This window comes from Loxodonta africana, chromosome 1 (genome assembly GCF_030014295.1).
Source record: "Loxodonta africana isolate mLoxAfr1 chromosome 1, mLoxAfr1.hap2, whole genome shotgun sequence".
NCBI classification, from domain to species: Eukaryota; Metazoa; Chordata; class Mammalia; order Proboscidea; family Elephantidae; genus Loxodonta; species Loxodonta africana.
Window position 1 is genome coordinate 137,350,659 of NC_087342.1, and position 18,347 is coordinate 137,369,005.

Consider the following 18,347-nt stretch of genomic DNA (forward strand, 5'->3'; position numbering starts at 1 on the left):
ATTGATGTTTTAGGAGGTAGATGAATGGAGATTAAGAAGAAAAGAAATGAATGCCAGAGACCTGCTAAATGATGGTACCGTTATCTCAGGTAGTAAATGGAGAAGCAGAATGGGCTTGTGTGGGAGAAAGGATAAGTTCTCGATTAGATGTTTATGATACAACCAAGGAGAGAATTCCAATAAACAGTTGACTATATGGTTCTGGAGTTTAATTCTAGCGTTTCAATAATAGTTCTCTTAAGAGAATGGATGAGATTGCTTAGGTAGGGGTGTAGAATTATAAAAAGAGCAATACGGACAGAGCTTAGGGAGTAAATTTTAAGGAACAGACAGGAAAGAGAGAGGCTCCCATGAATAATTTCTGAAGGTATTTGAGAGGTAGAAAGACAAATTCAGAGAGTGATGTAATGAAATCCAAGGAAGGAGGATGTATTCAGTGTTACCACTGCAGCCGAGCCAGATAAGGGCTAAGAACAGTTTTGAGGTCACAGTGACCCTAAGCTAATTTGATTCCATTGGAGTGATAGAAAGGAAAGCCAGATTGATAATTTGCTTAACACACAGTGAGATTAAAAAATATTTTTTTTTGCTACCCTCTCTGAGCAATTGACAGAACAACTAGACAGAAAATCAGTGGGCTTACAGAACTAATTAACACCATTAACCTACAGGATCTACTCAATAGTTATAGAACACCCCACCCAACATTACACATTATTTTCAAGGGCCCATAGAACATGTACTAAGATAAACTATATCCTGGATAGTTAAAAAGCCTCAACCTACTTAGAAGAACTGAAATCATAGAGAGTATATTTTCTAATCACAGTGGAATCAAACTAGAAATCAGTAACAGAAAGATACAGGAAAATCTCCAGATACTTGGAAACTAAACAACTTACTTCAAAATAATTCGTGAATCAAAAAGGAAGCCATAAGGGTAATAAAAAATCATATTGAACTGAATAAAAATGAAAATACAAAATTTGTGAGGTACAATTAAAGCAGTGCTAATAGGGAAATTTATATCACTAAAAGCATACATTATAATAGAAAAAATGTCTAAAATAATCTAAACTCTAACCCCAAAAAAAGTAGAAAAAGACAAGCAAAATAAGCCCAAATCAAGTAGAAGGAAGGAAATAAATAGAGCATAAATCACTGAAATAGAAAACAGTAGAGAAAATCGATGAAACAAAGAGCTGGTTATTTGAAAAGAAGAATAAAATTTACAAACCTCTAGCAAGACAGTTGAAAAAAAAGAAGTCCCAAATTACTAATATCAAGAATTAAAAAAGGGGGATAATATCTCAGGCCATGTAGACATCAGAAGGGTAAGAGAATACTACCAGGAATTCTACATGCATAAATTTGTTAACTTTGATAAAATGGACTAATTCTTCAAAAAAAAAAACTGCCACAGCTCACCCAATATGAGATATATCATTTGCATAACTCTATAGCTATTAAGAAAATTGAATTCATAATTTTAAAATTCTCAAAAACAAAAACTCCAGGCCCCAATTTTTGTTGTTAGGTGCTGTCAGATCGATTCTGACTCATAGAAACCCTATGTACAGCAGAACAAAACACTACCTAGTACTGTCTCATCCTCACGGTTCTTGCTGTGTTTGAGCCTGTTGTTCAAGCCACTGTTTCAGTCCATCACGTTGCGGGTCTTCCTCTTTTTTGCTGCCCCTGTACTTTACAAAGCATGATGTTCTTCTCCAGGCGATAGCCCCTCCTGGTAACATCTCCAAAGTAGTTGAGATGAGGTCTTAATCATCCTCGCTTCTAAGGGGCATTCTGGCTGTAATTCTTCCAAGACAGGTTTGTTCGTTCTCCTGGCAGTCAATGGCATAGTTGGTATCCTTCGACCACACCATAATCCAAAGGCATCAGTTCTTTGGTCTTCCTTACTCATTGTCCAGCTTTAGCATGCATATGAGGCGAATAAAAATACCATGGCTTGGGTCAGGTGCATCTTACTCCTCAAAGTGACACCTTTGCTTTTTTTAACACTTTAAAGAGGTCTTTTGCAGCATATTTACCCAATGTAATACATCGTTTGATTTCTTGATGTCTGCTTCCATGGGTGTTGATTGTAGATCCCAGTAGAATGAAATCCTTGAAAATTTCCGTCTTTTCTCTACCATGATGTTTATTGTCTAGTTGTGATGATTTTTGTTTTCTTTATGTTGAGGTGCAATTGATTCTGAAAGCTGTAGTCTTTGATCGTCATCAGTAAGTGCTTCTCAAGTCCTCTTCACTTTCAGCAAGCAAGGTTTTGTTATCTGCATTTCTCAAGTTAATGAGTCTTTCTCCAATCCCGATGTTGCTTTCTTTTTTCCAGCTTTTTGGATTATTTGCTTAGTGTACAGATTGTATGCTTAAGGGATACACACCTTTCTGACTTTGAACCACACAGTATTCCCCTGTTCTCTTTGAATGACTGCCTTTTGGTCTATGTACAGGTTCCACATGATGAGCACGATAGAATGTTCTGGAATTCCTGTTCTTCACAATGTTATCCATAATTTGTTATGATCCACACAGTCAAATGCTTTTTCATAGTCAGTAAAACACAGGTAAACATCTTTTGGTATTCTCTGCTTTCAGCCAAGATCCATCTAAAATCAGCAGTGATATCCCTCATGTTCCAGGTCCTCTTCTGAATCTGGCTTGAATTTCTGGCAGTTCCTTGTCAATGTACTGCTGCAACTATTTTTGAATTATCTTGTGCAAAATTTTCCTGCATGTGATATTACTGATACTGTTTGATAATTTCTGCATTCTGTTCGATTACCTTTCTTTGGAATGGGCACAAATACAGATCTCTTCCAGTTGGTTGGCCAGGTAGCTGTCTTCGAAATTTCTTGGCATACATGAGTGAGCGTTTCCAGCACTGCATCTGTTTGTTTAAACATCTCAGTTGGTATTCTGTGAATTCCTGGAGCATTTTTGCCAATGCCTTCAGTGCAGGTTGGACTTCTTCCTTCAGTACCATTGGTTCCCATATGCTACCTCCTAAATGGTTGAACATTGACCAGTTCTTTTTGGTACAGTGACTCTCTGTATTCTTTCCATCTTCTTTTGATGCTTCCTGCATCATTCAATATTTTGCCTGTAACCTGAAACCCAATACTGTGGAATCCATTCTGACTCATAGCAACCCCATAGGACAGACTGTAACTGTCCCATAGGGTTTCCAAGGAGCGGCTAGTCAATTCAAACTGCCGCCCTTTTGGTTAGTAGCCGGGCTCTTAACCACTGCACCACCAGGGCTCATTTTGCCCATAGGATCCTTCACTATTGCAACTCGAGGCTTGAATTTTTTCTTCAGTTCTTTCAGCTTGAGAAATGCCAAATATGTTCTTGCTTTTTGTTTTTGTACCTCCAGGTCTTTGCACATTTCATTCTAATATTTGGTCTTCTCGAGTTGCCCTTTGAAATTTCTTTAGCTCTTTTCTGTGATCATTTTTTCCGTTCACTTTAGCCCCACTACATTCAAGAGCAAGTTTCAGAGTCTCTTCTGACATCTACCTTGGTCATTTCTTTCTCTTCTGCCCTTTTTTCTTCCCAGGTGGTATCACTGGAGAATTCTTTGAGAAGTTAAAAGAACTAACACCAGTCGTACCCAGTCTCTTCCAGAAGAGGAGGGAACACTCCTCAGTTCATTTCCTGAAGCCGGTATTACCCTCATACCAAAGCCAGACAAAGACAGTATTTAAAAAAAAAAAAAAAAAATACAGACCAATATCTTTTATGAATATTGATGGAAAAATCCTTAACAGAGTGTTAGCATATAGAATTCAACAGCAAATAAGAATTATATACCATGACTGATTGGGATTTATTCCAGTGATGCAACACTTTCAGTATTTGAAAATTAATCGGTATAACCCACCATATTAACTGATTAAAGAAGAGAAGTTACATGATCATATAAATTAATGCATTAAAAACATTTGACAAAATTTAGCATCTGTTCATGAGACAATCTCGCAAAACTAATGGGGGGAACTTCCTCAACTTACTGAAGAATATCTACAAAAAAATTATAGGTAATGTCATACTTTCTGCTGAAATACTTGCTGAACACTTTTTCCTTAAAATTGGGAACAAGGCAAGGATGTCCACTCATGACTTCTGTTCATCGTACTGCTGGAAGTTCTAACCACCACAATAAGGCAAAGAAAGGAAATAATTGACATTCAGATCACAAAGGAAGAAATAAAGCTGTCGTGTGACATTTTTGCAGGTGTCATGATTATCTGTGTAGAAAAGCCCAAGAAATCTACCAGAACAGCTCTCCTAGAACTAGTGAGTTTAGCAAGATGGCAAGAGGCAAACTAAATATACAAAAATCAATTTCTGTATTATTAGCAATGGAAATGTGGAAACCAAAATTTAAAATGCATACCATTTAAATCATGCAGAAAATGAAATGCTTGTCTTCACTGACCATAAAGCCATAAAAGTAGAAATTAAAAACAGAAAAAGCAGAGAGAAGAAATGAAACACTTGGAAACTGAACAACGCCCTGTTCAAAAACAACTGGATTACAGAAGAAATTAAGGATGGAATAAAGAAATTCATAGAATCCAATGAGAATGAAAACACTTCTTTTGGGGCACAGCTAAAGCAGTGCTCAGAGGTCAATTTATAGCAATAAAGGCACACATCCAAAAAGAAGAAAGGGCCGAAATCAAAGAATTATCCCTACAACTTGAACAAATAGAGAGCAACAAAAGAAACCCTCAGGCACCAGAAGAAAGCAAATAATAAAAATGAGAACAGAATTAAATGAAATAGAGAACAGAAAAACAATTGAAAGAGTTAACTAAGACGAAAAGGTGAAAAAATTAACAAAATTGATAAACCGTTGGCCAAACTGGCAAAAGAAAAACAGGAGAGGAAGCAAATAACCTGAATAGAAAATGAGATGGCTGATACCACAACAGACCCTACTCAAATTAAAAGAATCATATCAGATTACCATAAAAAATTGTACTCTTAACAAATTTGAAAATCTAGAGGAAATGGACAAATTTCTAGAAAAACTACATACCTAAACTAACACAAACAGAGGTAGAACAACTAAATAAACCCATAACAAAAGAAGAGATTGAAAAGGTAATTAAAACTCCCAACCAAAAAAAAAAAAAAAACCCTTGGCCCTGGCAGCTTCACTGGAGAATTCTGCCTAACTTTCAGAGTTACACCACTATAACTACAGGTATTTCAGGGCATAGAAAAGGATGCAGTACTCCCAGATCAATTCTGTGAAGCCACCATGTCCCTGATACCAAAACCAGGTACAGATACCACAAAAAAAGAAAGCTACAGACCTATATTCCTCGTGAACTTAGATGCAAAAATCCTCAACAAAATTCTAGCCAATGGAATTCAACAATGTATCAAAAAAAAAATTCACCATGACCAAGTGGGATTCATACTGGGTATGCAAGGATGGATAGTTCAACATTAGAAAAACAATCAATGTAATCCACCATGTTAATAAAACAAAAGACAAGAACCGTATAATCTTATCAATTGATGCAGAAAAGGCATTTGACAAAGTTCAACACCCATTCATGATAAAAACTCTCAGCAAAATAGGGATAGAAGGAAAATTCCTCAACATAATAAAGGGCATTTATGCAAAGCCAATAGCCAGTATCATCCTAAGTGGAGAGAGTCTGAAAGCATTCCCCTTGAGATCGGGAACCAGACAAGGATGCCCTTTGTCACCACTCTTATTCACCATTGTGCCGGAGGTCCTAGCTAGAGCAGGTAGGTTAGATAAAGAAAGAAAGGGCATCCAGTTGGGTAAGGAAGAAGTAAAATTATCTCTATTTGCAGATGGCATGATCTTATACACAGAAAACCTTAAAGAATCCTCAAGAAAACTCCTGAAAGTAATAGAAGAGTTCATCAGCATCAGGCTACAAGGTAAACATACAAAAATCAGTCGGATTCCTCTACACCAACAAAGAGAATATTGAAAAGGAAATCACCAAATCAATACCATTTACATTAGCCTCTAAGAAGATAAAATACTTAGGAATAAATGTAGCCAGAGACATAAAAGACCTATACAAAAAAAAAACTACAACACACTACTGCAAGTAAACCAACAGAGACGTACATAAGTGGAAAAACATACCTTGCTCATGGATGGGAAGACTCAACATTGTAAAAATGTCTGTTCTACCAAAAGCAATCTATAGATACAATGCAATTCCATTCCAGATTCCAATGACTTTTTTTAATGAGATGGAGAAACAAATCACCAACTTCATATGGAAGGGAAAGAGGCCCTGGATAAGTAAGTATTACTGAAAAAGAAGAACGAAGTGGGAGGCCTCACACTGCCTGATTTTAGAATGTATTATACTGCCACAGTAGTCAAAACAGCCTGGTACTGGTACTACAGATACATAGACCAGTGGAACAGAATTGAGAACCCAGACATAAATCCATCCCCATATGAGCAGCTGATATTTGACAAAAGGCCCAAAGTCAGTTAAATGTGGAGAATACAGTCTTTTTAACAAATGGTGCCGGCATAACTGGATATCCATCTGCAAGAAAATGAAACAAGACTCATACCTCACACCAGGCACAAAAACTAACTCAAAATGGATCAAAGACCTAAATATAAAATCTAAAATAATAAAGATCGTGGAAGAAAAAATAGGCACAACAGTAGGACCCCTAATACATGCCATAAACAGTATACAGAACATTACTAACAATGCACAAACATCAGAAGGGAAACTAGATAATCGGGAGCTTCTAAAAATCAAACACCTATGCTCATCCAACAACTTCACCAAAAGAGTAAAAAGATTACCTACAGACTGTGGAAAAGTTTTTAGCTATGACATTTCCGATCAGCATCTGATCGCTAAAATCTACATGATACTGCAAAAACTCAAATACAAAAAGACAGACAGCCCAGTTAAAAAATGGGCAAAGGATATGAACAGGCAGTTCAGCAAAGAAGACATTCAGGCAGCTAACGGATACATGAGGAAATGCTCACGATCATTAGCCATTAGAGAAATGCAAATCAAAACTACAATGAGATAACCATCTCACTCCAGTAAGGCTTGTATTGATCCAAAAAAACAGAAGATAATAAATGTTGGAGAGGTTGTAGAGAGACTGGAACACTTACACACTGCTGGTAGAAATACAAAATGTTATAACCATGTTGGAAATCTATTTGGCTCTCTCTTAAAAAGCGAGAAATAGAACTACCATACCATCCTGCAGTCCCACTCCTTGGAATATATCCTTGAGAAGTAAGCACCTTTATGGGAAGAGATATATGCACACCTGTGTTCTTTGCAGCACTGTTTACAATAGCAAAAAGATGGAAGCAGCTAAGGTGCCCATGAACGGATGAATGGATAAATAAATTATGGTATATTCACACAATGGAATACTATGCATCAGTAAAGAATGATGATGAACCAGTGAAATATTTCTTAACATGAAGGAATCGGGAAGGCATCATGCTGAGTGAAATTAGTCAGTTGCACAAGGACAAATATTGTATGAGACTGCAATTACAAGAACTCAAATAGTTTAAACACAGAATATCCTTTGATGGTTACAAGGGTGGAGAGGGAGAGGGGTATTCACTTATTAGAGGGTAGACAAGACCTATTTTAGGTGAAGGGAAAGACCACACACAATACAGGAGAGGTAGCACAACTGGACTAAACCAAAAGCAATTTCCTCAATACAACAGAACGCTTAGAAGGCCAGAGTAGCAGGGGCAGGAGTCTGGGGACCGTGGCTTCGGGGGATGTTTAGGTCAGTTAGCATAATAAAACATTCTGCATCCCACTCTGGTGAGTGGCAACTGGTATCTTAAATGCATGCAGGCAGCAATCTAAGATGCATCAATTGGTGTCAACCCACCTAGAGCCAAGGAGAAATGAAGAACACCAAAGACACAAGTAAGTTTGAGCTCAAGAGACAGGGCTACATAGATCAGAGACTACATCAGCCTGAGACCAGAAGAAATACATAGTTCCCGGTTACCTCCAATGACTGCCCTGACAGAGAACACAACAGAGAATCCCTGATGGAGCAGGAGAGCGGTGGGATGCAGACTTCAAATTCTTGTTAAAAGACCAGACTTAATGGTCTGACTGAGTCTAGGAGGTCCCCAGAGGTCATGGTCCCCAGACCTTCTGGTAGCCCAAGATAGGAACCATTCCCAAAGTCAACTCTTTAGACAGGGACTGGACTGGACTATGAGATAGAAAATGGTACTGATGAGGAATGAGCTTCTTGGCTCAAGTAGACACATGAGAGTATGTGGGCAGCTCCTGTCTGGAGGTGAGATGAGAAGACAGATGGGAACAAGCTGGCTGAATGGACACAGGGAACACAGAGTAGAGAGAAGGAGTGTGCTGTTTCTACGGGGAGAGCACCTCAGAGTACATAGCAAGGTGTATAAATATTTGTATGAAATACTTGATTTTTAAGCTTTCACATAAAGCACAATAAAAATAAAAAGGGAAAAATGAAATGCTTAGTCATAAATTTAATAACACATGTTCAGATTTATATACATGATCTAAATAATGGAGAAACTCACCATATTCATGGATTGGAATACTCAACATAGTAAAGATACCAGTCATCTCCCAATTGATACACAGATTCAGTGCAACTCAATCAAAATTCCAGCAAGATTTTTTTTTTTTAGAGAGACAAAATTATTCTGAAATTATTTGGAAAAGCAAAGGAACTTAAATACGTTATTCAAAGGAAGACTAAAGTGGAAGACATCAGTCTACCAGAATTCTGCATGAGTGTGAACGCATACAAACATATTGTGTATAGCGACAGTATTCAAGATTCTGTGATTTGGTGGAAGGACAGGTATATAGATAAATGGAACAGAATCGAGACCACAGAAATAGCTCCACATAAGTACGGCCAACTCATTTTTGTTTGTTTAGAGTTTGTTTTGTTTTGAGTGTACAATTCAAGAGTTTTAATAGCAACAGAAAAGAGATTGGTGGTTGCCTGGGGCTTGGGGGGAATGGTGGTGGGAAATGGGGAGTGTTGCTATAGATTGCTATTATTAATAATAATATGAACATTGATATACAAGTTTTTGTGTGAACACATGTTTACTTGTGAGTTTAGAATGTGTTCTTATAAAATATTAGGTCTTACAAGTCATGGATTTACTTTCAAATACCACTTCTCTGCTCAAGGATAGCCTGTTGTTTATCATTGTCTACAATAATAAACATTTCTGATAACTTCTTTCAGTTATAGGAACAGTTTGAGGATGGCTAAATAGATATTCGATCACTGCTTGGCTGACTTTTTAATAAAAAGTGAACTATTAAATGCATTACGTTGGAATTATTTTTTGTCAGATATTTAGTGCTTGAAAAACTGAAGAAAGAAGAAGCTGACCGAATTCATATATTCAGTTCTTTTTTCTATAAACGCCTTAATCAGAGAGAGAAGAGAAATCTTCCTGAAACAACCAATCTGTCGTAAGTCAAGCTCTTTAAAGATATTTAACAAATGTAATAAGTCACTCAAGCTTAACTTAATAAAAATTACTTATCTGCATTGAGGCACCATTATTTAGTTCTATTGTTTACAAAATGATTATAATTCATAATATTCTAAAGCTTTAAGAATACTTAGAATTCATAAAGGTCTAGGTGTGATACCTAGAACAGTGCTTCCCAAATATGCCTGATGGTTTTTAAAAAATTATTTATATATTATTTATTAAATATGGATTTTTTTTGTTTCACTCAAGATGTTCTTGTACCCTAGAGGATCTTATGAGTCTGGAATTGTAATAAGCTCTTTGAATAATTCTTTTCAAACAAGTTAAGGAAGTACTCTTCTAGATACTGGGTCTGAGTTATTTTCTTTATAATTCTTTTTCAATATATTGAGTATCCAGCTTGAATTCTTGCTGGTAACTACTCAGAAGAAATATAAAATGCTGACACATTTTTGTCGTAACTACTGTTAAATGAATTGATGGCTGCTTGTACATAATATAAATAATGTTTTGTACTATTTTGACAATTCCCAATTTTGTGTCTTAAGAGTTGACGATATACATTCCTTCACTGCTCCCCTGTACTCATAGTCTTCCTTGCTTCATCTGCCCTCAGATATTTCTCACTCTTCTGCCTGTTTTTCTGCAAAATTTTTGTAGGCAGTGCTCCAATATGCCTTTTAACATAGTTGCTGGAACCAATTCTAAACTATAGTGGAGAGCTAAGTCTAGGCAAGACAAGTGTTGTAACCTCTAGGATGTAGTGCAGGAATTAAATACCTCTTTCTTCCATATCCAATGATGAACAGTTTCTTGCCTTCCTAGCTCCATCTCCAATGCTGTATTTTCTTTCCCCGATTGCTTAAACCATCTTACACAAGTGTTCTTGCTGTTGAATCTTCGTAATTTATAAATTGCTGCATATAAGCTGAAGCACTAGAGACTTTTCAGAAGCTTGATAGTTTATCTCTTGTCTGACAGAATACAGCAAAAGCGACATGGGAGAGTAAAAACCTGGACCCGGCATGTAGATATTTTTGAGAAGGATTTTATTTTTGTACCCCTTAATGAAGCGTGAGTAAGAATTTTATGTAAATGTGATGGCAATTTTTAGAAAATGTTTTTCTGAGATGAAGATGTCCATTATAAAACTTCTTTCTGAGAAATGTATATATTTATATTTTTATAATCTTACGAAAATTAATGTAGATTTCCAGTGAATCATGTATGATATTGAACTTAGCAATCACTAGACCAGATACCTTTTTAAATTTAGTTTTAATGGTCAAGGTAGACTAATGTCATTAAAAAATAAACAGTGGTGCTAGTGGTCTAGCAAACATTGTTTAGAAAGGTTATTTTATACAAAAAGATGTTTACATCATTTAGAAAAATTTGACTCTTTGGTTTACAAAAAGCTTTGTCTCAACTAAAAATCAGTGATGGGTGGAGTTATGAAATTTGTGCAGATTGAAAACCAGCTTCTATATTAGGCTGTTCTGATTACTTGAAGCAATTTTGTAAATAAATGAAGGTACTTAACACTGTTACTTCCTCTCAATGACTAGAGAGATACTTATGTGTTTGGATAGTATTACTGTGTAATTAAGACCTGAGAATTTTTTGTATTTCTTTTTGAAGCAGGGGAATTGCTTTTCTATGCCCTCCAGCCAAAGCCCACCAGGAACATACCTACCTGTAGTTGAACAACTTGGATTTATTACTTGTTGCAGTAAGGGAGAATGCACACCATGTGTAATCATGAGATGTCTCAGTAAGAGAGTGCTAGGAAGAATCTATTATAGGATTTGGGTTTTGGCTAGGGGACTTGGGGAAGGGTCCTAGGAGGTGATGGTTTGCCCTAGATTGGTTGCAGAAATTCTGTGATTGGGTAAAAAAGTAGCATTTGCCAATTTAGCAGGAAAAGCGGGGCGGGGGGGGTTGGTATTTTGTGAGTTGCACTGTGACCTTCGTGTTTGTCTCCGCTTAGATAAATTATGAAATGGCCTTGTTTTGTCTCATTTTATCATGGTGTCAGAGTAACCTTGTCTAAGGTTGGTTTTCTGTGAAATTGTTTGTGTTTAAAAGACCTAGTGACAGGCTAGCTTCTGAATGTGCCTTTTTTTTTTCCTTTGACACTATAAAAAACAAATTCACCTATAGGATAGTCAATTTCAAATCCCAGTTACTTAAAATTTTGCTTTAATCATGAGACCTGTGTTCCATTACTTGCCCAGTCAGAAGCGGGTAGGCTAAGTCAAAACGTTCATTTATGGCTATAAAGCACAACCTCTTGAAAGCTGTGTATTTGCTGAAATCAAACATAGTATCCTAATACAATTTAAAACTAATTGCTCTCTTCGTTCTCCCCAAATTAAGTTTCTTGGCACTAATATGTGATAAAAAGTAACGTTTGAGGTAGAGCAGCCTACTTGGATGAAAGGGAGGATATACACAAACCAAACCCACTGCCGTCGAGTCGATTGCGACTCACTGCGACCCTATAGGACAGAATAGAACTGCCCTGTAGAGTTTCAAAGGAGCGCCTGGCGGATTCAAACTGTCGACCTCTTGGTTAGCAGCCGTAGTAGTTAACCACTGTGCCACCAAGGTTTCCAGGATATACATAGAAAGCCATTTATCGGAAATTAAGTATAAAAATTTTAAATAGAAGCATAATTTGGGTGCATGCTCTTTAGGGTTAGAGGTACATGCCTCTTAGTTACTGTATCTGATGTATACTGTTAACGCTTCCAGTCTATTGAGGGAGAATGGGCAAAGTTGTAGGCCTAATAAAGGATTTTGCAGAAGAAATTTGCCATTAATAAGTAGAAGAATAGACTCCAAATCAAGTTGTCTTTTTTTTTTTTTTTTAAGAGGTAGAGCCACAAATGTGTATATTCCCTAATGATATTAGGTTGTTGTTGTTGTTAGCTGTGATCTAGCCAGCCCCCAACTCATGCCAGCCCTATAGGAACAAAACAGTAAACACTCATATAGTTGTCATCTATTTTATTTTTAATTTTATTGGTGATACTAATATCTTTAAGCTTAAAAGTTTATAAGCTGTTTGTTAAAAATTGTCACAGTAATTGACAAGGAGCAGAAATTTGATACTTGGGTCAAATCCATCTTGAGATAGATGAAATTGTCTGTTTTAGCCGCTTCTTCCTTTGGTTATTCAAGGTCAATGAAGGAATTAGAAGTGACCTCAAGGTTATCTGATTCTGCTTTCTTCTTTCAGCCAAAGAAAAGACTTCTCCTAATTCATAAAAAGAGACAATAGAAATTTTATGGCTTATCTGTATTGACACAGCTAAAAAATGTTAACTGTGATAGACCTAGGCTGTGGCTGTAGTTTGAGAGTCACTGGATTATACCACATTTCATCAATTTTTTAAAAACATTTCTTTCATATTTTAACATTTCTAAAATTCAGATATGACAAGATACAGCTTTGTCTTAGAGTTGACGAAATGAGGAAGTTAGTGTATTGCCCTTTCTATTAGTACAGCCTGACCTAAGTTTATAAGGAAGCCCTGGTGGCTTAGTGGTTAGGTGCTATAGCTGCTAACCAAAAAGGTCAGCAGTTCGAATCCACCAGGCACTCCTTAGAAACCCGATGGGGCAGTTCTTCTCTGTCCTATAGGGTCGCTATGAGTAATTGACTCAATGGCAATGGTTTTTTTTTAAGTTCATAAGGATACTGAGGATTAATAATTTGGAACAGGAGGAAAGCATTTATCCATCTGTCTTTACATACCGAGGATGAAATGAGCCTCTGTGATGTTTCTACATGCTGTCTGAAGAAAGGATAAAGAGTATTGTTTCTCAATATGACCTTGGGTTAATTTAACATTTTGTAGAACTCAGACTATGGAATAACTTCTATCCTTGTCACAGTATTCATTTTTGATTCAGCAAATATTAAACCTACTGCATGACAAATAATTGTGCTAGGCCTTGGGAATTATACTAGGCTTGTAAGCTCTCTGACACCTGTAGCCTGTTTATTGTATCCCCAGCACATATCACTGTTCCTAGCAAATCATAGGCTCTTGAGAAAATTATTGGTTAGATTATTATTGGTTATAAGCCTAGACTGTACAGTTTCCTATGGACTGCCCTCTGCTGTTGGGAACTGTGATACCTAGATTCAACTATGTCATGAGTACATTGATAGCTGAAACTCTTTAGTAATTAAAATTTATTTCCTTTCAGTATATTTAAATTTCAATATAGCATGAAACCTTTAAAGGTTTACTTACATAAATATTTTCAGTAGTAAGCCCTTTCTATCTTAGTAATGGAATCTCTCGGTGGTGCAGATGGTTCACACACTCAGCACCCAGCACACCTTGGAAGAAAGGCCTAGAGATCTACTTCTGAAAAATTAACTGTTGAAAACCCTATGGAACACAGTTCTACTCTGACACACATGAGGTTGCTATGAGTCTAGATCAGCACCATGGCAACTGGTACCTTATTAAAACACACAGTAGAAGTTAATAAAAGGAAAAAAGGTAGATACACACACATAATACTTAGAAAATGTTGAAAACTATACAGTCTACACATATATAGATTTCTGAAGACATTTTAATATTGAGGCAGATAGTTTTCTATCACTTTGATATAAAGAGGACAAAAGGGTGAATAGTAATGATGAATTGTAGAGTAATGTAAATTACATTAAATTGCCTGGAGAAGCAATGCATTTCTTATACCAAAAGCAAGAAAATGTTCAATGGATTGCTTATAAAACTGAATTCAAGCTACATAATTCTAACAAAAATTCTAACAAAAGAATGTTTTTAAATTGAGAATTAAAAATATTGGGCATTCTTAATAAATTTGTTTACAAAAGCTTTAGAAGAAACATTTCAATTGATATTTATTGCCAAATATAATAAACTTTTATAATAATATATTCAGTAGTTTCATTTGTTTTTTACAGTGCCCACTGGTTTTTGGCTGTTGTTTGTTTCCCTGGTTTGGAAAAACCAAAATATGAACCTAATCCTCATTACCATGAAAACACATTCATACAAAAATGTTCAACTTTAGAGGACAGTTGTATTTCTTCTCCTTCAGCCAATGAAATGGACAGTTGTTCACAAAACTCTTCCGCCAAGCCTGTAATTAAGAAGATTCTAAACAGAAAACATTGCATAGCTGTAATTGATTCAAATGCTGTACAGGAAGAAAGTGACCCTCGTTATCGGAGAAACATATGCAGTGTGAAATGTAGTCTGAAAAAAGTAAATCATACTGCAAATGAAAATGAAGAATCAAATAAAGGAGAATCTGCTTGCCAGGAAGTTGTTGATAGGACTAAAAGTGAGAATGGCCTACAGAATGAATATTTAAGTTCTATACACCATACAGGTATGTATCCAAATGTTTTGAAAGAATGAAGGAATTCAGAATAAATTGAATTTTTTTATAAATAGGATTAGAATTCAGGGTGGACTTTTTTTAAGTCAGGTTTCTTCAGGTATAGGAGCTCTGGTGGTGCAGCGGTTAAGACTTCAGCTGCTAACCAAAAGGTCGGCAGTTCAAATCCGCCAGCTGCTCCTTGGAAACCCTATGGGGCAGTTCTACTCTGTCCTATAGGGTTGCGGTTGGTTGGGATAAACTCGACAGCAATGGGTTTGGTTTTTGGTTTTTTGTTGAGGTATATAATTTACATAAAATGAAATTTACTCGTTTATAAGTATAGCTCAATGAGCTTTGATAAATATATATAGTCATATAGTCACAGCCATAGTCAAGATTTAGAACCTTTCCATCATTCCTTTTGCAATCAGTCCCTTTTTCCCACCCCAACAGAGTTCAGTTTTTACTAGGTTTACATTTTCTAGTGTTGGGACTTGGATTTATTTTTATTTCATAGGAAATTTGCTGTATTTAACATAAGTAGTAGTTGTACAGTCTTAGATCTGTAAGGGAAAGTAATTCAGTCTCAATTTACAGCTGCATAAAGTGAGATCCATTGCATGATTAGATCAGATTTACATACATTTACATGCTGAGGGATGGAGTTTAATTTTAGGAAATACTATATAGTTAAAACCTTAACTAAGAATAATTATATATAGATTCTTCTTGTTTATTTCTTTTTGTCTAACCTTTCTTGGCTAAAAAATATTTCCAGTTTTATTCATTGGCTCTTCTTATATCATTATATAATATGAATGTAGAAAGTTTGGCAGATTGACAGCTGAAATGTATTCTTTGTACTGGTGGGAGTTTAATTGATGTTGTTATATTGGTTTTTGTTTGTTTTAATGCTTTTAGATAAACCCTAACCATTGCTTATCATATTCTTTCACACTCACCTAATTATGATACTTGCTACCCGTGTTTATGAGATTTGGATAAGTCCTTACTGCCCCCAGAGAATGCCTTGAATGTTACTGTTGAAAAAAGTAGATGATTGATAACAATATGCTTTCTTATGCTTTACCTGTTTCTGTTTAAAAAACAAGCTCTGCGATAGTTCTGATTAATGAAGATTAATGGAGTTTGTAATCAATTTTGACTTTTCTGAATTGACTTTTTAAGTGTTCTTGGTTTTTTTTTTTTTTTTTCAGTTGTGGCATTCAATAAACTTTAAAAGATGGTTCCAATTAAAATCTGAAATATTAAAAATGGGATATAGATTATTTCTCCAAAGAACAGACATTTTTTTAAAAAATAATTTCAATCTTTACTAATCTGTAAATATTTCTAAATTGTAAAAATAGATACCAGAGAATGGAAATTTATTTTACGGAAAGTATGCTTTAAGACGTCAAGCACATCAAGGTAGAAATGTGGACTGATAGGGAGAACATGATTAACCTGGCAGAGTGGAGTGAATCAAATCTGGAAGTACTAATGTCTAATTGAAACTACACCTATGACCTGTCTGACTGACTTTTAGCTTCTTTTGTTATGTAGGTGGCACTCCACACATTACTTAATTTGATTTGCTTCTCATTGTCATCACTCCTTTATCCTCCCTCTAGCTTCTTACTCCAAATTATCTCTTATTGTCTAAGTCACACTTTCTAAATGTGATATCTGAGAAGTGAATCTGTTTTCTGAAATAAAATTGTGTTCTTAAAGGATTTTTTTTTTTTTTTTTTTTTTTAGTTTCTGCTTAGCTTGGTTTTAAATGAAAACCCAAAATAAAAATTTGAAATGTTTTATTTAAAAATGTATATATGTATGTGGTACTTCGGGTGTGGATTTTCTGTAAAGTCCAGATTACTTATACTTCCTCTTTCTTTATCTTTTAATGATAGCAGCTAGCTAAAAACTGATTAAAAGTTTTTTCTTTGTGGTTACTCAAATGATCAGCAGGCAGTAAAATTTTTCTAAACTTCAGAGCTAAAGTATATTCAAAAAACTGGGCTGCTTCTTAATCATGATATTAAAAAGCAGAGTGGTGGTTCTTATTACAGTTTTATTTTTTCACATTTCTGTAATTATGTATTTTAAGTAAATTAACTGACATTGGAGCTATTATTCCATAGACCAACTAGACATGTTGTAAAAGTCAAATAGCCAGAGGCATAAATTAAAGCTTTCTCCACCAAAATAGTTGCATTCAGGTTAAAGATCGGTTCCTCATTCTTCTTCACTATTTTTCTATGGGAAAGGAGGGGCACTGGTCCAATAACTCTTCTTCTTTATTTTCCTTCAGTTTTAATACATTGATTCTCTTCTTTGAGTCAATTCCGTATTTCTAGCACTCAGTCACCTTTATAGACATCTAAAACTTCAGTTGATCTACTAAATGTGATATCCATTCTATCATTTTTTCTTCAAACCACAAATAAATTAATCTACTCCATAGAACCCGTAACATGCTCCAGTATGTGCCTTGTGAACTTATTAAAACTGTGATTAGCTCTGTTATGCTTTCTTTGAAGGAAAAAAAGTTGGAACCAATATGTGGCTTCAGGAAGAATCTACCAAAAATTGTAAATATTAAACATTCTTAATACTTATACCAGCTTATATTATTATAGTCAGAAAGCTGCTGTTTAGCACTTGCAAGAATATTTTGATTCATTTGACTACTAAGCTGCATAAAGTTGATAGCAGGCCCAGAGTGTTGCTCTTTTTGTTCTGTGAGAGGTATAAGCTTAAGAGGCAGAAAAAGAAAATTGAGCGATATTATAGCAAAAAAGTGTATCAAAAGCCAAGCAGATAAATACTTCCTCTTCTAGCTGTCTTTACACTCTGTTTCATGGGGCAGGAAATAGGGTGAACATAGGCAAACTAGGTAACCACCAAGTACTGTGCGAATAGCCTCTTTAGAGATTGATGACCATTTTTGCCATTCTGTAGCATAAGCCTTCAAGTCACTGTTTTTCATTCCTTTTAAAAAGAAAGTCCTTCTCTGATACATAATCTTAGGTCTTTCTTTAATGTGAATTCAGATTGAATTAAAGTACACGACTTAAAGCAAAGCAATGGGACAAAGTTTAGGGCTCTATATATATAAACCTAGAAATTCCTAGTGGCATTCTATAAATTAATGTCCTAGCCTAGTAGCAAACAACAACAAAAAGAAGTAGCCAGTTAAATTTGAGTAAATGACTTCAAGAATCCAACAGAGACCACAAGTAAAGAATACTATGTAGATTGCCTTTTTGATATCTGTTTATTTCATTTATTCATTATCTTTATTGTAGTTCGTGCATTTGTTTCTGTTCTTATATGTGTATAACCACATCAGTTATATCTTTCTTAAAGGCAAGGGCTCTGAAATAAATGCTTCACA

The 18,347-nt window shown here is 35.5% G+C and overlaps 1 protein-coding gene across 13 annotated transcripts in view; it reads left to right on the forward strand.

Moving 5' to 3' along the window:
- The window catches only part of SENP6 (SUMO specific peptidase 6), a 121,159-nt gene that overhangs the window by 88,556 nt on the left and 14,256 nt on the right, over positions 1-18,347 (forward strand). For 10 of the 13 annotated variants that reach the window (XM_064288181.1, XM_064288145.1, XM_064288167.1 and 7 more), the window contains 4 exons: positions 9,420-9,542; positions 10,550-10,642; positions 14,526-14,956; positions 17,491-17,541. In XM_064288181.1, coding sequence (XP_064144251.1) covers positions 9,420-9,542; positions 10,550-10,642; positions 14,526-14,956; positions 17,491-17,541 — 698 coding nt within the window. The remainder of the gene's footprint in view (positions 1-9,419; positions 9,543-10,549; positions 10,643-14,525; positions 14,957-17,490; positions 17,542-18,347) is intronic. The other 3 variants (XM_010586641.3, XM_010586650.3, XM_064288131.1) reach the window with 2 other exon arrangements.